The following is a 21,646-nucleotide window of genomic DNA, read 5'->3' on the forward strand; positions in this document are numbered from 1 at the left end:
GAGAGTTCTACAACGGAATCAACAGGCCACAGGAAGAAAGAGTGACAATGACTTAAGTTCCTGGAATTTCAAAGCCTGCCCCCAGTGACACACTTCCTCCAACAAGGCCACACCTCCTAATAGCACGACTCCCTATGAGCCTATGGGGCCACTGTCATTCAAATCATCACAGCTGTGGAAATAATTATTGTGCTACATTATAGTAAGAAAGAGAGAGAGAGACAGAGAGAGAGAGAGAATGAGAGAGGCTGAAGTTATTGAATGTGGGCCCAGCCCACCCTTTTTAATATAACGTTTTAATCTGTAATTAGTTGAGTTCATGGCTGTGGAATCCAGAGCAGCAGAGGGCTCCCTTTGTGCCATTGTGACCCAAGTCTGAGATTCGTACGGCTATGTGGGGTGGGGGTGGGGGGGACACAAAGAACATTGAACCTTTCTGTTCCCTGGTTCCCTATTTAGTAAAACAGTTGTTAAGAGTTTCAGATGAATTACCCTAAGTAAAATGTTTCAGACGGGGCCTAACAGAATAGCAGGCATCACCTGTTGGCAGGTGTTCTTGATGGGGTAATCACAATTGTATTATGCAGGGGTTAAAAAAAAAATAGGCAAAGTCTGCACTGCCCATGCCAGTGAGTGTTGGCTTAATAGTGCTGTTAAAGTTTTGTTTGGGGGGTTTTTTTTTTCTGTGTTTTTTTTTAAAGATACAAACTGAAGCTTTGTAGCTATATAAACTTTATTTCATCAGTTTTCCAAAGTTGATGAGACTCGTGTGAATCTGTTCACACAGAACCATCAGAGACAAGGAAGACAAATGCTCACAGGGGCACCATCTACCGGTATGATTTCTTCTTGTGCACTGGTAAACCTTGAGCTTGTGTGTAACATTCAGTGGCTTCTTAGGGAGGGATGGGAGTGGGAGCGAATGCAGGTGAAGTGATGGAGGGCTGGTCTCATCAGGCATGGCTGCCTCCCTGACTCATCCCTGCTCCTCTACCCCCTGTCAGCTAGATACCATTTACTGCAAGCCTGGCTTTTGTCTGGGAATGCTGGTGACCACTATGCATTTTTTCAATGTCCAGTTACTTGTTTGTAGTAAGCACTGTTTGGTTCCATCTTTTTGCTTTAGCGTGCAGGGCGTGGTGTGGCTTCCTAGTTTCCTGTGATTCTCTTTAAGTTGTTGGCTGCTCTTGGAGATATTTTAAGGTTTATTTTCATCTCAATAAGAAGTGGTCTCCATAGCATTTATTTGTCTGTTGCTTTTGGAAGCTATTTTGTGGCGTGTTTCTGGGAATGGTAGGTAAGCCCACCACTGTGGGTGAATACACACATCTATTAATTATGTAAGACACCTTTCCATTTCCAAGTACCATCTTTCGCGAAGCTGATTATTGTTTAGTTTTGCTTTGGAGACAGGGTCTTACTGTGTAACCTGGCTAGCCTGGAACTTGCTATGGAGGGGGAGGGTGGGAGCGGAAGGAGGGTGAGAGAAAGGGAGAGACAGACAGACAGAGAGACAAGAAACAAAGTGAATGGTTTCCTAGGCCAATCTAGCAGTCTAGGCAGAGAAACAGAGAAACAGAGGGGCGTGCGAAAACATCGTGCACTGCAGGAATTGTAGACACAGCCTCAAATTTGAGAGACAGAGACAGTGACAGAGAGACACACACATGCACACACAGAGAGAGACACACATGCACACAGAGAAACAGACAGACAGACAGAGATCTGCTTGCCTCTGCCTCCTTAGTGCAGGAATTAAAGATACGCACCAACATGCCAGGCCCTAAGCTGTTGTTCTAATGACTAATTTTTTACACTATACTTTTACATGATTGTTCAGGGACCTGTAGTTGAATGACTGCATTGGGAGACAAAGCCTTGTCTTGTGAAGTATCTGTATTTATCTAATAGTAAACAACTTTTCAAGGCACTAGACGGTAGGCCTCTAGAATTTGATTATCTTCCCACTGCCTTTAGGGATGTAAACATTCCCATCTCCGACTCATGGTTACCATTGAAGACTAGAGTGTTACTTGTATGTTCCACCAAAGGTTATAATGGTAGATAAATTTGCAACAGTTTGTCAACTGTTGGCAGACCCCAAGAATTTACCCTAGTTACTGTTGGGAAAGTTGAATCTTTTGTTCTCTCCTCTATCCCAAGGTCCTAGTCGTGTCTCTGAATTATAAACATGCAAATAGCCAGAAAGTTTGGTTTTATCCTTTAAATTGTAACCATCAGCATTCCTTTAGTGATTTTTATTAAAATGCTGAAGATTTAAAATATGATGCATGCATTTTAAATACAACTAGACTTTTGAAAAGTTAAAAAAAAAAAAAGCCATGCTACTACTCTGCCTTTCGGATATGCATTCTGGGAACTGTTTTTAAACATTTTAACCAAAGTGCTCTGATAGAATTACGGTTGCTGCTGGTTATCTTGAATTCACTTGTAGGTTGTTTGTTCTTACAGGTTTTCTTTTTCTTTTTTAAATGAAAAAGTGAGCATTCGCCATGTGTTGCTCTAAAGGAAATCAGTCACAATTGTTCACAACAAAAGGCATGTTTCAAAATGAAAGCTCTGAGCAAAACCACTCTGGGTTTTCATACTTGCAGCAGGACAGATGTTGGCATTGTGATGAAGCAGAGTTTGCTTCTCTTTGGCGTCACTGTAATGGTCCATTCCCTGGAGCAGCTGGAGATAAGATTGTGTTGTACTGAAATGTTGATCAGATGCTTACACTGTAATGAGTGTTGACTGTGTTATATTCAACTCTGTGCTGTAACGAAACATACTCGGTCTGAATCTTTATTTGATGGCACGCGGAGAAAAATTGTTGTCCTCCTTTCTCTGGGTCAGAATAAATTCAAAGTAAAACTCTAAGCAATAGGACCAGAGATGTCCTTAAAAGGAGAAGGCATTCTCTTCTATAATCCTGCAGCAAAATAGTACCTGAGATTTCGAGAAACAAATGTAATTTGTTTGGGCCATCTTGTATGTAGATAGATATTATGCAACCTTATAAGGTGATTTGATGACTTCCTTGGAAGGAATAATGGACACATTATAGAGTCAGTAATGTTTGAAAATGCACAATTTTAAAGAAAAGCTAAAAAAGAGAGCCCTACTTTTTGTCATTGCCTCTCAGAAGAATGGGAGTACCACAGTTGAAGCGAATGCAGTGAACATGCCCAGGTCTTCTTTGGGATGTCACTGCTATGGGCTTTCTCAAGGACTTTTACTAGGCTGTGAAGTGCTTATCTCTGACCTAGATATTCTGAACTAAGAAATTTAGTTTGAGAAAATAATTTGATTGGTAAGGGCCATTATATCAAATGCTGGGGATACTGTTTTTAAAAACATATAATTAAAGTGTGGTTCTTTTATCTATTAGATGCCTTGTAGCTATATAAAATGAGGCTTGCGAAGAGATATGGCATAATGATAACAAAATATGTCTTTGTAGTCTCAGGTGAGTAAAGGAGGCACAGTGAGACTTGTGGTTATCTACTCTACGATGTTATAACAAGTCCATGATATAGTCATACTTCACATACATTGAAATTGGAGGTATAAATCTTTGTTGATATAGAAAAGGTGTTCACAGTAGATAATATGGAAACGGCAAGTTAGTGAGCATTGGATGTATTAAACAGACAGGCATGACTATAGATGAACACCCAGAGTGTTTCTGTGCCAATACCACAGGCAGTTATTTCTGAGTGGTGAGATTATTGGTAATTTTCATGTGTTACCTCCTGTGTGTTTTTAAATTTTTGTATAATTAACACATATCTCACAGCCAAAGTCACCATGCAGGGGTACCAGAGGTACTGATGGAAAGACTTTCAACAATATGCCATCGAACAGACTCTAAATAAATATCCTGACAAGGTGAATTCCATCCCAAGAGTGGAAGCTTGGCTTGATAGCAGAGAAGGCTTTCTGCATGTCAAGTTGACTAAAATAGAAAAATCTGTATGATCATCTTAAAAGGGGCGTAGAACACTTAGCTAAAATTCAGTAACTGATTACGGCCATAGTTACATGACCACATGCTTGACAACCCCCAGCAAACTGTATTCTTAGGGAGACTTTGTTTTCTGCATATAAATTTGTCAGTAAAATTAACTTTAAAAAGAAGTAGAAAATAACCTGATATGTACTCCTGAGTACATTAAAATTTGGTAAAAGAAGGAGTTGGGGAAATGGCTCCATGGGTAAGAGCTTTTGCTGCCCAAGCTTGAGGATCTGAGTTCAGTTCCCCAGCACCCTGACATCACTGCATATACCAGGAACCACACCAATGGGAGTAGGGGTTGGAGGGGGCAGGAAGAGACTGGAGGATCTGGATCCTTGGGGCTGCTGGCTGGCCAAGTAACTAGGAGTCAGGAGGGGGACAGCTTCACATTCAGTGAGAGACTGCCTTCCTGGGGTAAGAGAATGCTAGGAGTCAGGAGGGGGACAGCTCCACCTTCAGTGAGAGACTGCCTTCCTGGGGTAAGAGAGTGCAGGACACCCAATATCCTTCCTCTGGCTTCCACTCATGTATGCACATGCACATAGACCTGCATGCATGCACACACATGCATGTCAAACCGTAAAATTTTGTAAAATAAAAATAATAGAATTTGTTATTTTGGATACTTGCTAAAATATATGTCTGCAAATTGTGAAGCATTTGGCCTTTATGGTTTTAAATTGAGATGTTTCTTTACACTTAAAATAAGATTACAGATGTGGAGGTGCACACCTGTAATCCTATCATGGGGAAGGCAGAAAGATCACAGATTCACAAAAAAAGATGCCAATGACCTCTGTGGGAAACTAGTCCTTTTCTTTGCCATCCTCAGGGTATTTGTTCTTCTGAATTCTTCGTGTGCGGAGATTTTTAGCCTAGGGAAATCTTCTGTTCTTTGATGCATCATTAAGATTAATTGAGCTTCTAGATTTTGCATTTTCTAAAAGTAATTTAAGTATGAAGAGTCGGGGCAGCTTTTACTGCCGCATCTCCTGTGCCCTCTTTCCAGCTTGTGGCTAGGTCTGGAGATGATGTAGGAGGAGTGGCATTAATTGCATTTTCCCTTCACTTTTGCCAAAGAAAGGGAGACATATTTATGCTGTCAACGAGGAAATGGATGAATCAGAATCAGCACTCTGATAGCATTGTGAGTTACAGTTCAAGAAAGAGAGGAGGAATAAATCCTTCCAGATTTGGAGACTGCAAAACCAAAGGCTACTTGATAGGCTTCAAATAAATATTTATAGCCGGTTACTTGTGCCCTCAATTTCATCTCCATCCATTCTAGGTCACTTTGTTCCAGTGACCTCAACTTTGTCTCATCCATAGCTCTGCTACCACAGTCACCTCTCAGGCAAGAACAAGCTGAAGGAAACCCTGGCCCTTGTCGCATGCCACGTGATTCTGTGTTGCTTGTTTCCCTATGGTTCCACAAGAAAATGGGAAGAGGAGCCTACCTGGCACCCTGATGGAATTAAAAGGGGAGGGGATTCTCAATTTGGATTTGGAAAAATCCCCAAATGTAACCCATTTCACTGTTCTGTCAAATCTCCACCCCTACCCCTACCCTGTGGCATCCTCTCTGGCATCAAGTGAAGTCTTTCCTTAGAGACATCAGGTGCCCCCCCCCCAGTCAGCCCCTACCCAAAGCAAAATGACAGCCCTACTCCTTCAGCATTTCTGCCACATTTGACAAGAGACCTCTGTCCTTTGCATGTGACAAGCAGCACTTGTGGGGTGTACACAGAAACCTCTTTATTTTTGCCTCTCCATGAAAAGTGGTCAAAAGCCTTTCTTACTTCTGAATGAACTCACAGGGACCTTTCCTTTTTTTTGGGGGGGGGGGATTTTTCAAGACAGGGTTTCTCCGTAGCTTTTTGGTTCCTGTCCTGGAACTAGCTCTTTTTTTTTGTTTTGTTTTGTTTTGTTTTTTGTTTTTTGTTTTTCGAGACAGGGTTTCTCTGTGGTTTTGGAGCCTGTCCTGGAACTAGCTATGTAGACCAGGCTGGTCTCAAACTCACAGAGATCCGCCTGCCTCTGCCTCCCGAGTGCTGGGATTAAAGGCATGTGCCACCACCGCCCTGCGGGACCTTTCCTTTTGCTCACTATTTTAGAAAAAAAAAAAGTTTCACTATTACATCTGGTGTCCAGGACTGCTGTGATGTTGGCGAAGTCCCCACCCTCATGGTAGCCAGTCTCTGTCCTCAGTGACAATGTGTGCAGACAGGCATTCTTCTCTCACCTTGCTGAGATCTGGCCTGTGGGAGCCAAGCTGAGAATGAAGGAGAAGCAAGGGGTATGTTTTGTCTTAGTTGTCTGGAGAAACTCTTACACAATTTAATTTCAAGAGGAACAGTAGTTTTGGGGTAGGAAGATGTGAGTCCATTCATTATCAAGATAAGCTTGAAAACGTTGTGGCGCACATGATAGGAATGTCTGGGAGATGTGATGTGGTTTAGAGATGGGTCAGCCTTCTCTAAAGATACAGATTTGAGCGCTGTCAGCATACTGACCTTAGCAAACACTGAAGGAGTGCGTGCTTGACGTGAGAAAAAAATTGAGGGAACACCAGGGAGCAATCCCAAGGGATAGAAAACATCCCACTCTGTGATGGATGCCCTTTTGACTTTAAAGAAATCATTTGCCCCCTTTCAACGCTAATGTACTTGCTGACAAGCATTTGGGTAGGGGACTTCTAGTTTCTATTCCTTTGCAGGAGTCTTTATGACTGCTTTGGGATGAATAGGGAATATTAATTACTTAATTTTGTGACCTTGATAATATCTCTTGACTCATACACTTAGATGAACTTCCTATCTTTTTCTGATGAGAAGGGTGGTTGGATATTGTCGGATTTTTCTTTGGGTCACCAGTTCGCAAATAATGACTTAATATGAAAGCTTGCCCTTAGCTTACGCTTGTCCCACTAACTCTTATAACTTAACCCATATTTATATTAGTCTATATTCTATCACATGGCTTTTACCTCTCTCCCATTCTATATGTCTGACTCATTCTGTGGGCCCATGGCATCTCATGAGCTTGATTCATCTCCTACTTCCTCTGTCTCTGCCTGGAAGTCCCACTCACACCTACTGCCTAGCTATTGGTCTTTCAGCTTTTTATTACACCAATCACAGTAATACCTCAGAGCAATACCTCTTCACAGTATACACATATCTACATTTCCCCCTTTTTGTCTAAATAAAAGGGAAAGGTTTTAACTCTAATGTGGTAAAACTAAGTACAATCAGAACAATTATCAGGTAAGAATTACATTCACAATGTCCAGTCCATTTGTATTTGACAAATTCAGAGAAAATACTGTATTATCTGTCTTATCTTCTTGAGTCCAAAGTTTTATACCTTAACTACTTTTCATCATAGCTTGTATTATCATTCTAAAAAATACCATTTTGCATCTTAAAGCATCTTCTTAGATAAACAACTTAATGTCTCTCAACCCATACACTTTACTGATGTAGCATTCCCCTCTGTATGTTATGAATATGTTTTATTACTATTGGTTAACAAAGAAGTTGTTTTGGCCTATGGCAAGGCAGCATATAGGTAGGTGGGAAAACTAATCTGAATACAGGGAGACGGCAGAGTTAGGTAGATGCTATATAGCCACCCAAGAAGCAAGAGGTAACGAACCACGAGCCTTGTGGTAAAATATAAAATAATAGAAATGGGTTAATTTAAGATGTAAGAGGTAGTTAGAAATATGCCTGAGCCATCAGCTAAACATTGTCATAACTAATATAGTTTCTGTGTGATTATTCAGGTCTGAGTGGCCAGGTAAAGAAAGAATATTCTCCATTTACAAATGGTGCCCAATATGAGGCAAGAATATCCACATAAAGCCTCTCCAATTACATTTTACCTCTTTTGTGTTTCTTTTCTGAATTTGGTAACAAGGAAGACTATAACTATAACTATCTTGTAGTTAGAGTTTTTGTCAGGACCTCTGGCTCCAAAATAAATTCAGAGACTTAATATTAATTATAAATGCTTATCCAGTAGCTCACACTTATTACTAACTAGCTCTTACAACTTAAATTAACCAATTTCTATTAAACTACATTCTGCCATATGGTGTTACCTCTCTTTGATCTTGAACTTCCTGTTTCCTCTTCGTGTCTGGCTAGTGACCCCCTGACTCTGCCCTTCTTTCCAGTGTCCTTAATCTGGTTCTCCCGCCTAACCTTGTCCTGTGAATCTCATCTATCTATCTAAATATATCTATTTATGAACTTGAAAATATACCTAACATGACTATAAGTTTGACTATTATAGATGAATAAGGATTAATCTGTATTTCTTAATTATGCATTACACTTTTAAATGAAATGAATAAATGTGATACCCTAAACAAGAGTAGAAAAATATATACAGTATAACAAAATTAACTTTAAACTTGTATCAATTATCCAAAAACCATACCAATGTAAAATATTTTGATAGTAATAGCTGTTTTTAAAAGTAGACTCAATAATCTATCCTTTTTCTCCTATAATTTGAATATCATGTTTTCCTTTTTTCCTTTAGAAAGAGATCTTTGATTTTAACTCCTTTGTTTGGATTTTTTTCCTGACTATGATCAATAACAACTTGTAACCAACCCCCATTAAATGATAACAACCACCCATAATCCATCTTTTGGAAATGTGAGCATTGTTCTCTAGACTACTTCCTGTTGTTTGGGGGGTGTTGGTATCTTTAGGGAAACCTTTCTAAAATCAGGATAATTGTTAGGTCTTGGCTGGAGTATTTTGGGGGTTGGATCATCTCAGTCAGCAGCCTTGAATCTGTTTTGTTTTCAGAATTCTGAGGGGACTATAACAAAGGCATTCTGAGAGACTGCATCACCTGAGCCCTCTGTTTTCATTGGTGTTTGATCCCCTTGTTCTGAAAATACATAAACCTTTAAAGGTAGCATACATTACAAGTATGGGATATGTAGCATGCACAAATCAGTTAAAGGTGATTTTTTTGCTTTATGTTTGAGCAGGTAAAATATACAGTATGTGTTTTGTGGTTTTGAAGGTTTTTTTCTATATATCTGTAGACAGGATTCTCAGGGGGTCTTCATTGATCAACCTGATCATCTTTAACCTGAATGAATCCACAGCATCTCACTTCCTCTGGAAATAAAAGCATAACCTATTCCCCAAAGCAACACACCTTTTTACTTTCAGTTTGAAATCAAGGTATTTTTAAAATGTATAGGTTGAGTTAATCTAGCAGCTTTCATAATCCAGCGTCTCTTAGCCGCCAAAAAAAGTCAAAGACAACAACACAGAATTCAAAGTCTCTATGCATATTTACATAAATTTTTATTTTATATTACTTTACTTCTTTTTAAGGACTTTACTATTATTTTAAAACTATTTTTATGACTGTCTATACCCTTTTTCTTTTCTCTCCCAAGCCTTTGTGTATTTTTAACAGACTGGAACCCATTTAGAGGTTTTTTCCCCATCTGGATCTGCCTTTGCTGAGTATCTGTATTGTTTGTTTGTTTGTTTTGATTGCATGAGATGAGTCTTCACCTGCTATATTAGTCACCAGCATGGTGCAGCTTAGTGCATGGCATTGGTGTCTGACTCCTTACCCCTTTGGTTCCCTGAGAGCTTAGCTTCATGGTGGAGGTATTGGCAAGGGCCACATTTACCGCCCCAGCTCTGGGAAATTGTTGGGTCCATGGTGCCACCAAGTATCATGCTGCCTGTTCCTCATAAACCCCATTTAAGTATTTATTAGCAGGGCCTCTTAAAAGAGCTGTGCTGACTAGCAGCTAGCACCAAGCCAAGGAAGCTACCTTTTAAAGGAGCTGCACCTCTGTTAGTGGTATCAAGCTTACCCAGGTAAAGGTGGTTACCAAGAAGCTGTATTTTACTGTGTTTCATGTGTTTGGAACCTGCCTCCCCTATTTTTAAGGTTGTATGTGAATCTATGCTGCTGGATGTTTGGGTACCTTTTGTAGGTGGAGTTTCTCTGTGTCTCAACAGTAACTACCAAATAACCACATGGAAACTTATTAATTATAAATGCGTGACTGATAGCTCAGGCTTATTACTAGCTAGCTCTTACAACTTAAATTAAAGCATTTCTATTAATCTATATTCTGCATGATATAACATGGAGTTACCTCTCTTTTATCTTGGACCTCCTGCTTCCTCTCTGTGTCTGGCCAGTGACCCTCTAATTCTTCTCTTCTTCTTTCCAGTGCCCTTAATCTGGTTCTCCCACCCAACTTTGTCCTGTGCTGCTATTGGACAGTCAGCTTCTTTATTGAACCAATCACAGTGACATATATTCACACATGTATAAAGGAATATTCCACACTATTTTATCTTCAGCTCTATCAGAGATCTGAGAAGGATATATTGTTACCTAAGTAAACAAGAATGAAGAATGCAAAACTTTCAAAGCTATAGAAATTACAGAAATAGCTGGCTGCCTGGATAGTCACCTAGGGTTCCTCTGAAACATTGGGACATCCATCTTTGGCCTACAATTGAAGACATCAAGCCTGCTAAAAAATTTTTAAAAATTTTGAGACACAGGAAAATAGCAAGCTTGAAGAACCTTGGTATTTATGAGGTCAGTAGCAAATGATGATTAACACCCTGCCTGAGTGTTCAATGCTTAGCTACTTACTCGGCTAAGATAACTTAGTGAACTTCTCAGAGTCTTATTTCCCACATCTGTACAAGAAGATAATGATCCTGGCAATTCTTAGCAAGGGGTTGAGGAATGTTCCCAAAACATTTACAAGCTACCTGGGACAGATGCCCTCTCTAGGTGTAAGCTGCCGTTCTACATTCACAGGGACAGGGGCACTGTGTGGTGAAAAGCGGCTTCATTTCGGGGACAGACATTTTCACAATAAGAGTGTGGGGCCAGTGAGTTAACTCTGAGGAGAAAGGTGCCTACCGCCAGGACTAAAGGCCTAAGCTTGACGTCGGTAACCCACAGGGTGGAAGGAGAGACGCAACCCCTGCAAGGTGGCTCTGACCTCCACTTCTGCATGCTGCACATGCACCTGAACACAAAATAAAATATAACTTAGAGAATGAACTGAAAGGAGTGAAGAAGAAAAATCCTCACTGCTTCCTTATACGTGGGAAATTTAGGTGACTGAACTCTAAATTTCCTGCCTACAAACTGAGCTATGGGTTTAAAAGCCATGCCTACTAAATTTCAGTCGCATTCAGTTTAACAGTTTGCATGGGACAGGCTTCAGAGCGTCTAGCCCTTCCTGTTTTATATTGCATTTGGTGTTCTGTTTAGCTCAGAATACAGCTGTGTACAAAGGTAACCACAAACCACAAGCTCTCCTCTTTCTCTGTAATAAAACCTTACTATCATCAAGTGTCTTGGAAGCTAGGAAACTCATGGCTGTGTCATATCCTCTCAGCCAAAAGAATTCCTAAAACTTGTTGCTTAGGAAGCTTTAGGGTGCTAGCTTCAGAGTCCTTTAGAACATTTTCCTTTTCCTTAGAATCTATTGGTTTCAGCTACTTAAAGGCAAACACATGCGCCTCACGTAACATTGGCTGTTGACACTGGGGTCTCCAGTTTCTTCCTCTTAACTTCATATTAAAGACTGAGTTCAACTTGTTTGTCAGGCACAGTGAAATGTGTGTACCCCTGTGCAACGTTCTGTGTGCTGAGGAGGACAGTGACCTGTCTGTAGTAATTCAAAGCAGGGTTTTAAATGAATAAATAAGAATAAGCCTCTAGGATTAGTCCCATTGAACATTCAGCGCAAGCAGGGAAGGGAGCATTGCTGCAGGGATTAGCAAATGGTTGGCTGTGGAGAACAGTATCCATGATCCAGCCACATTCTGAGTGATGGACAGCCTCAGCACTGTGCCACCCATCTTTCCTCCGACACACAGACTCAGAGCAGGAACCATAAAAGCATGCTTTGGCCCATGCTTTGTTCTAGAACCCTCTGCCTGGTTGTTAAAGGAGCCCTTTGATTCATACCTACCAGGTCACAGAAGAGCTCTGCCTTTAAAATTGCTACACTCTGAGGGAAGATGAGGTGAGACTCTCCTTCCATGGATCAGCCTGGGAGTGAGAAAACAGAGGAAACCCAAGTCTAGAGCGAGATCAGCCTGTGATCAAAGCACAAAGCATGTTAACAAAGGAAACCTGTTTGTGTGGGGCCTTTGCTGTCTGCACACCTACTGATGACACCCTATTATTTGACTCTTACAACAAAGTCTGTGTCCCCATTTCACAGATAAGGAAAGTAAAGCCTAAAGAAGTTTCATGGTTGATGCAAGGCCACAGTGCTGAAAGTATAATAATCTGATTTCAGGTTTGGTCTCTTCTTTGATTATAGTCCTGCTGAGTGCTAATTTATAGAGATCGTATAGAAAATTTCTAAATACACACGTTAATCAGCTTTTCGTTACTCTAACAAAAGACCTGAGGCAATCCACTTAAAAAGAGGAAAAGCTCATTGGGTCTGATAGTTTTGAAGGCTCCAGTCCACAGTCCTTTGGCCTTATATTTGGAGGCAGTGTATTATAGTGGGAGCACATGGTAGAAGAATCCTGCTCATGGAGCAAGAGATTGATGTGTTCACAGCTCCTTCAAGAGTATAATCGTTAGTGGCACAAAACCTCCTTCATTAGACTCCTCCTTCAAAGGCTTCCCCACCTCACAGAACACGCATGATCTGGAAGGGCCAATTATATATATGCAAACAGATTCTCAGACTTTTGAACATTTTCATTTTATTAACTTTATATGTTATATAAAATCTATCAGTTTTCTTTATACATGGTTTGAAAGTGATCATGTGTTTTCCCCCTTCTTGACAAACGCACTGAATCTTACAAGGAAAAGGATAGTACAGGAAGAGAGAAGGTTATGCCAAAGATGGATGCTTATAATGTTGAAATATGTGAGAACAAGACGTTCCAACCCTATTTTCTATTTTATCTAAAAGATATAAAGGAACAAAGAGTATGGATTAGGAAGATATTTAAACTTATAACTTAATTTCTTTAATGATATTCTTCCTTGAGAAAAAAATTGAAAGTAACTAGCATCTGCATCTGTTTACATGAAGCTGGCTGAAGGAATGAACCGAGCTTAAGCCTCTCCCCTTTCTAACTTTCAACTTTTTCTACATAAATATGGCTCCGTGCAATGGTATGATAGCTTCTAAAAGTTTATTAAAAGTTTTATTTAAAATGAAAGCTGAGAAGGGTCTGAAGATCTTCATCACCTTGGTAAATTTCTTTCTGTCTCTTCTCCCTTTATAGTTGGGTACTCTTGAAGGTATACACCATAGACCTCTCAATAATGTAGAGTTGGAACACCTGGTAAATTTGTGCGACTAATAATTCTATTTAATTGCAAGGTTTTGGTAGCTAGACTTGTGACACTATGACTATATCCATTGCCCGCCTGTGCTTCAACAGTCCCCAATGAGCTCCATCTTGTATTGTGGGGGTACCACCAAGACAACAAAGCCAATCTGGGTTGAACACAGTACACGAAGCTTGCCACAGAGGTAGATAGTAAAGATGGTGAGCTGGGCTTCTTTCCTTTCTGCTTTCTCAGAAGTAGCCAGCTTTGAAGCACTATGGTAGCAGGGCCAAGCCCACTCGGAGCTCTTTTGTTAAAATGGTCCCAGGAAATTTTCAGTGCTTTGTGAGGCCACTGGAGTCTGGGTGCTGGAGGCCTCAGGGTGTTCCTGTTCGCTTTCTGCCTACTCTCAAGGACTGAAAGCTGATCTCTCACCCACAGTGTCACTGGATGGAAACTTAACATTCCAGTTTAGAGTTAGAACTGAGGTTGATGTTTGCACAAAAGATCTTCCTTCCTGGTGAAGTGTGTTCCTACTCCTGTTCTTTCCTCCTCTATTTACATTCCAGGTCCTTGTGGACATTTTGAGATCCAATGCTATATGTAGTGAACCACATACACTTCAAGTGTTTGTATTTGATACATATTTACTACACATATGCACACCTTGTCTCTAGTATGCAAATCAGTGTGGGGCATCTTCTGTGTTCCACCTGGTCAGTACAGCCACTATTTTAACTAGTTTGAGTTATTTTGAACACCAAAGGAATAGAGTGGGCATGGTGACAGAGGCTGATATGGGATAAGCTTCTGTATGTTGTGAATGTTTTATTACCATTGGTTAATAAAGAATCTTATTTGGTCAATAGCCAGGTAGAATAGAGCCAGGAGGGAAATCCAAGCAGAAAGACAGAGGGAAAGAAGGTGGAGGCAGAGTGATGCCAGCAGCTGCCAGGGAAGCAAGATGAAAGGTAACAAGCCACAAGCCTCGTGGTAAAATATGGAATAGAAATGGATTAAGTTGTAAGAGCTAGTTAATAAGCTAGAGGTAATAGACCAAACAATTTACAATTAAGTCTCAGAATGGTTATTCAGGTATTGGCAGGCGGGAGAGAATATAGGTCTTTAATCCTGGCACTTTGGTGTAACATGAAGGCCTACTTGTTTGGGTTTCTGTCCTCCTACCAGGTCCCACAGCCGTTTGCCTCAAGGAAAATCACAGAGAGGTCTACATAAGTTATAAACTGATTGGCCCATTAGCTCAGGCTTATTAATTCTTATAACATATATTAACCCATTATTCTTATCTATGTTAGCCACATGGCTTGGTATCTTTTTTGGTGGGCAGATCACATCTTCCTTCTTCTGTGTCTGGGCAGGACTGTGGAGGAATGGGCTTCTTCCTCCCTGAATTCTGTTCTCATTGACCCACCTCTACTTCCTGTCTGGCTGTCCCGCCTATCTTCCTGCCTGGCTACTGGCCAATCAGTGTTTATTTAAAATATAATTGACAGAATATAGACAATTGTCTTGCACCATTTTAGGAGGCAGGGGAAGTCTGTCAGATCTCTGTGAATTTGTGGCTAGCCTGGTCTACATAGTGAGCTCCAGGCCAGCTAAGACTACACAGGGAGACCTAGAAAGACCCTGTTTTAAAATAAAACAAAATACGACTATAGAGTACACACTGTGTTTGAAATCTTCTATCCAGGATTATGCTATGATCCAAACATCTTTTTTGAGTGAAAAATGCCATTGTCCAAGTTATGTATTTGTTCCTTTGAGGGTATCTGGGTGGATTTTGACTTGGGATTATTACAAATAGTAAATCAGGAATATTCTTCTTTTATTAGAACTCAGCACTCATCTCTCTTGGGTTCTCAGTATATCCAAAATTAGTGCATATATTCTTTTTTTATGCTGACATTTTTTCCTAAATTGAGATACCAGTGAACATTCCTAAGTTCCTATGTTTTCAGAGTACAATTTTCTTTTCCTTTAGATTAATGATGCCAGCCAGTGTTGGAGGTTGAGACATTTGCTACTCATCTCAGATTATACTCATAAACATACATGTGTTACATTTTTCATTTATTTGGTATAGATTGAGAGGTAGAAATTTGCCTTGCCATATGCCCAAAGGCTTACCAGTAAAAAATGAAAAATGTCACAGAAATGAAAAATAAACATTAATTTTAAAAATCAAATATTAATCACAATACCTGAAGAGACATCTAGTTTTATGGTGTAGAAGTGAACATGAATTTCAGCTGTACACATATAATATTTAATTTATAGAGTGAAACCAGAAGGACTGTTCAACTAGGGCTTGGTCCTTTAGATTCTGCCTCTCACAATTCATTTGCAACAGTTTGAATTGCATTTTATGACTTCGATTTTCTCTCATTTGTTCTTGATTGCTTTGAGAGGAAGCAGTAACTCAATATATTAAACTCCATTTAGAATCTTCAGCTCTGAGCATTTTAGTTCTGTCAAGCATGTGCCAGCAGAAGGTTGAAAAGAAATGGAACCACAGGGCTCTAGTTTATTGGGTTACATAATGGTCCATTCAAGTCACTTACCTGTGTGGGCCGGAGGGCAATATAACCAAGAATAATATTCCTGGCATTAGAAAGAACTCTCACAGGAAGAGGTGCCTAGGATCAATCTAGAAAAGCCTGTTAGGCTAGCTTTCCAAATAACAGCCTTCACTTCCCTTTTGGACAGACTTATATTATTTCAGCCATTCACTATAATTCATTCACACAATGGCTCCAGAAACACTGAATAGTCTATGGCAGGCCATGCTCTTGATACTGGGCATATGGCCCAGAGCAAAATTGGTTTTGCTCATAAGGAACTTAAATTTTTAGGTGGGGAAGAGGCAAGAAAGCATTGACGTAGGAATAGAGATTAGAGTGAGATGGAAGTAGGGACAGAGAGACGTGATTCTCCCAGAGGAAATAAAAACTGGATAAGAGGCTTGGAAATGCAGGCAGAATATAGGAAACTGCTTTTTTTTAAAGGTAATGTCAGAGAGAACAACCAATGTCACTTCATTGTGGAACTGAGCAGTGGGGATGACCACCAGAGGAAGTCATCTGTGAGGATTAGGGCAGTGTCTAGATAGGCTTCAGGGCAAGGAGGCCTCTGGGGTTGGAAGTTTAGAGAAGAGGTCAGCAGGAGGGCAGAGACTCATCAGGAAAGCCATGGCCATTGGGATGATCTTAGCCTTTTTCAAAAAAATACACAAAAATCTAAGGATTCTGAATAAGCAATAAGTCAAATTTTAAAAAATGATTATACTGAAAATTGGGTAAAGTGGACTATATGGGAAAGGCATGGAAGGAAAACAAAAAGAGACCTCTAACTGGTGCGGCCTAAGTGGTTTACTTTGTGGGATTATCAAAATCACTGTACTTTAATAATTACATTAGTACCTGGACATCAGACATGGGTAAACAATGATTGGCTTATTAGCAATAATTAGTAATCTTCTACAGATACAGATATTTTAAAATACATCCTATGTCTAAGAGTCTTTCATTACCTCCTATTTTATGAACACTTTTCTCCCTCTGCTGTTTAAGTTAATGGACCGTTCCTTGTACACATCCATATCTGAGACTCATCTCTCTTCATCTTTCAAGTATAAATATGTCCCCCAAATCCATCTTCTGCTATTCCCAGCGTTTAGAGCATCCTTCTGTCTTAAGAATTAATCATCAAATTCTCCCACAGTCCCTGGGAAACCCATCAAGCAGCAGCATAACAGTTTTCAAATTAGGACCTTGATTTATATTGGTTCAGGCCTTTGTTCTCTCAGATTATTGGCAATTGGGCCTTTTGAGATTTTTTTTTTTGACAACTGACCCTTTCAACAACATCAGTAACTTATTTATAACATATTGCTTATAGACCAGTATTTAATTAATAAACTACAATCAGGAGAAAACAGGACTTTGCAGTTCTGAAATGACTGGGAGCAATAGACACTTAAATCATTGGTTCGTTCCATCTGCCGTTATTTGCCATCCCTTCATCTTTGAAACATCTGGCAGATCCTAAAACATGGCTCTCATTGTGTCATTCTTGTCAAACTCTGAGCAGCAGCCTACTACTTCCCATGTTAAATATAGAAACTTCTGCAGGCGCTCGCATCTCCATTCTGACACCATCTTTCCCCATTATTCTTCTCCAGGTAGTAACTTAACTTCATTTAGTCAAGTTCACTATGCTGCAGTCATCTTCTCCTTCTGTATAAAACATCACCCATTAAAATCCTGTCCTTCAAATCCTCTCTCACACCACTTCCTTTACACTGCCACCAATATGCAAATTATTTCTCTGAGTCCCGAAACGCCATTGCACGTAAAGACATCAGTAAGCATGCTAAGACTGTACCCACAGAGGCCAGGTTCTCTACGGGTGTTACTTAGGCTCTGGTTTTCCCTGAAAACTGGGGTCAATAATACCTACCCATGAGACTGTTGTTAGGATTTAATGAATTATGGCAATGTGCAAATTAGTTCTGTAACCGACACGAACACTTAGCATTGTCTTTATCTTCAGGACCCATATTTAGTAGACACTTCAAATAAAACCTGTTTGACATGGAAGACAGGAGGCTTGGAGAGCTGCACAGTGCTGAATGCCACTGATCCCTGTACCCTCTGTTCTTTCTTTTTTTCGGCTGAAAAAAAAAATCACTACCCATTCAAAGTGGCCACATTTGTATCTAAAGGTCACTCCAACCCTACCAAAACTGAACTCTTAACCTCCACCCGTGTACCTTTCCTATATATTTGATATTACCATCTAAATTACTTATTTCTTTGAACACCTAAATTTAATCTCCTGGCCGGTCGTACTGTTTGAACCTCAAATCATGTCGTGTCCATCCACTTCTCCCCACCACCTCCTCTACAACCCTAGTTTCGCACTCTGCTTCCTGCGTCCTAATTTTGTGTGCCTCTCGCCCTTTTTCAGCTCATTTTCCACTGGTTTTTAAAGCATACACCAAGCTTAGTGTGAGGTTTTCTGCCCTGAGTCCTGCTTCCTTGGGGGGCTGAGATGCATCCCGGAGCTCAGGAGTTTGAGGTTAGCCTCAGCAAAAACATAGTCTGACTCCATCTCAAAAAATAACATACAAATAAAACACACACCTATTGTAACCCTGCCTAACACTCCCCAGTGGCTTCTCATTACAGAATAAGATATACTCAGCCCTCTGCCCTCTCAGGCCACAGTCCCCATCACACTTTCACCATCCCCCACCCTCACCCCCTGCCTGCTCCCCTGCTTTTCCCCAGACCAGTGGATGTCTTGGCTCTTAACATTGGTTGGAACGCTCAGCCCCCTGCAGTCCACAAGACTTGTTATTTATAACTTAACTTTACCTAGTTGCCCCTTAACCTCTTCTATCGGTAGTGCCCTATCACACCACCCCAAAGGCTTCCCGCCAAAAGTCCCCTATTTGGTCACCACCCCCATTCCCACCCAGTAGAAACCAAATGTCCTCACACGAGTCTCATTTCCCAAGCACAGTACCTGGTACACAGTAAGTAGGCATGCTGGGATAGGAGATTTGACTGACTGAATGAACAAATACAATCCCTCTTTTAATGAGATACAAAGTCCTGTGTCAATTACATATGCCAAAACCGGTTGTTCTTTTAAAAATGTATCTACTTTTCCGCTCGTTTAATTCCCATGCTGAGTGAACATTCGTGGCAGAAATATGACGATTTAGAAAGTTAGAAAGCTTCTCCCTCCCAGCCTTAAATGTGCTTATTCTCCCCCCCCCCCCCTCCCGCCCCGCCCCAGACTCTGCCTTCGTGTAAATTACCATCCTCTCTGGCCTTCTCCCTGTAGGTTCTAATCACCCCTATGTCTTACTCTCCAGACCGCAGCCAAAGAACAGTTCGGCTGCTACCGTACCCTTCTGCCGTTCCTTGAGAACGCCTGGGAGCTTTCCTTGTTATCAAGAAAGACCAGAACTTGCTCTTGTCCACCACCAGGCTAACACTTCTGGTTCCCGTCTGCCACCTAGCTGGGTAGCAGGGGCTTCCCTCTTCCAGGACGGGTTTTTACAAAAGCGCCGCCGTTGCCTCCTTTAGATCTCAGAAGACTGTGTTCCCTTCCCTCCGGAAGCCCTCCCAGACTAGCCCAAGCTCCATCATAAAGCCCCTCATCGCAAAGGGCCCCGTCTTTCTGAGCTCATACTTGCTTCACAAACATAGACTTCTAACCGCCTCGGCTTTTACAACCTGCCTTCCCGCTAGCCCGCGCCCAGCGACTATTTGCGGAAGGAACGAACTGACAAGCCAACCAACCACCGCTCGCCCTTCCCCCGCCGGCGCGCCGCAGCAGTGACGCATTAAGCTGGCGCCGCGAGGACGGGCGTGTCGGGGGCGCCTGCGCGACGGGGCGCGCATGCGCAGAGGCGCGAGCCTGCTGACAGATTCTCGAAGGCGGCGGCGGCAGCGGCGGCCTTCGGCCGCGGGGAATGGGAATCTCAGGGCCCTGACTGAGCACCGCCCCCGCCTCCCTGCCGAGACATGGCTCAGGAGAAGATGGAGCTGGACCTGGAGCTGCCCGCGGGCACGGGCGCGAGCCCGGCGGAGGGCGGTGGCCCGGGCGGTGGGGGCCTCCGGAGATCTAACAGCGCCCCCCTGATCCACGGCCTCAGCGACTCCTCGCCGGTTTTCCAGGCCGAGGCGCCCAGCGCCAGGCGGAACAGCACGACGTTCCCGAGCCGCCACGGCCTGCTGCTCCCGGCCTCGCCGGTCCGCATGCACAGCAGCCGCTTGCACCAGATCAAACAGGAGGAGGGCATGGACCTGATCAACCGAGAGACGGTCCACGAGCGCGAGGTGCAGACCGCAATGCAGATAAGCCACTCCTGGGAGGAAAGTTTCAGCCTGAGTGACAACGACGTGGAGAAATCCGCCTCTCCAAAGCGCATCGATTTCATTCCGGTGTCTCCAGCACCGTCCCCGACCCGGGGAATTGGGAAGCAGTGTTTTTCACCGTCCTTGCAAAGTTTTGTGAGTAGCAACGGATTGCCTCCAAGTCCTATTCCCAGCCCCACCACCCGGTTTACTACCCGGCGAAGCCAGAGTCCCATCAACTGCATCAGACCAAGTGTTCTTGGACCATTGAAAAGAAAGTGTGAAATGGAAACTGATTATCAGCCAAAGAGATTTTTCCAGGGCATCACCAACATGCTGTCTTCTGACGTTGCACAGCTGTCAGACCCTGGCGTGTGCATAGCCTCCGATACCCTGGATGGAAACAGCAGCAGTGCCGGATCTTCCTGTAACTCACCAGCGAAAGTCAGCACTACCACCGACTCTCCTGTGTCGCCTGCCCAAGCAGCCTCCCCCTTTATTCCAGTAGATGAACTTTCGTCTAAGTAATTCACCCGTTTTGAATCCCCCTCCCCCAGTGGAGAGAGAGAGACAGAATCAAGTTAGAGCAAGCACTGAACCTTGTCGATTAAGTTGAGGCTGTTTCCTATTTGACTCTTTCCCCCTTTTTTTGGAAGTTCCTGAAATGTTATTCTAGAGAATTTCTATGTCAGGTTCCTGCGGACGCCCTTGAATTCAGTGTAGTAATATTTTCGGACTTTTTATCAATAAGTGTGTTGAAGCATACATTTTACGCTGCTAATATGTCTAAATACATATGTTATCCCTTGATTTTTTTAAATAATTGAGAGCTCTATTTATTTATGGGATTATTAAGTTCTGATGAAAATATAAATGTTGAATTTCAGTTTAGTAAACTGATGTTTTAAAATTCCATAGTTCATGGCACACTAATTTTTAATGTTTTTAGTGATTACTGTTTTCCATCTCTTGAAGAACTTACCTTCTTACAGCTTTAAAGAAAAATGTTAGTCATATCAGTCCATTGGTTGTCTGGTAAACCTAGGGGTCCTTCAATATTTAATGTCCTGGGCACAAAAGTAGATGGGAGGGGAAATGCCAAAAAGAGAAATAATAACATTTTTCAACAAATATTTTAAAAAATTAAAATTAAGTATATAAAAGTAAACATTTAAGAAGGACATTTTCTAACAAAATTTTAATAGTGAATTCACACCAGTATAACTTCAGAAATGAAAAGTTTCTTTTTGAAAACATTTTTAACCAGAAAGTGCATTCTCTTGGGTACAATCCTCAAAGTTCAATGGGACTGTGCCTTGTTGTCTTTGCTCACTGTAGAAAGCAAAGGCAGGGCTCTTGCTACCATGTCAAACTTAACATTTGAGAAATATAG

General features: G+C 41.6%; 2 protein-coding genes across 4 annotated transcripts in view; both read left to right on the top strand.

The window, feature by feature from the left end:
- The window catches only part of Pip5k1b (phosphatidylinositol-4-phosphate 5-kinase type 1 beta), a 253,618-nt gene that overhangs the window by 55,065 nt on the left and 176,907 nt on the right, over positions 1-21,646 (top strand). The gene's annotated exons all lie outside the window — the stretch shown is intronic.
- Pabir1 (PP2A Aalpha (PPP2R1A) and B55A (PPP2R2A) interacting phosphatase regulator 1) lies at positions 19,800-21,166 on the top strand. Its single transcript, XM_041660770.1, has one exon. It carries the CDS (start codon positions 19,921-19,923, stop codon positions 20,779-20,781), a length of 861 nt encoding a protein of 286 aa, XP_041516704.1. The 5' UTR covers positions 19,800-19,920; the 3' UTR covers positions 20,782-21,166.

The sequence above is a fragment of the Microtus oregoni genome, unplaced genomic scaffold (assembly GCF_018167655.1).
Source record: "Microtus oregoni isolate MIOR12 unplaced genomic scaffold, Mior012 000012F_ref0000307, whole genome shotgun sequence".
NCBI lineage: Eukaryota > Metazoa > Chordata > Mammalia > Rodentia > Cricetidae > Microtus > Microtus oregoni.

What these genes read in the sequence shown, in the direction of transcription:
- Pabir1 (XM_041660770.1), top strand. Translation starts at nt 19,921, where the DNA reads ATGGCTCAGGAGAAGATGGAGCTGGACCTGGAGCTGCCCGCGGGCACG.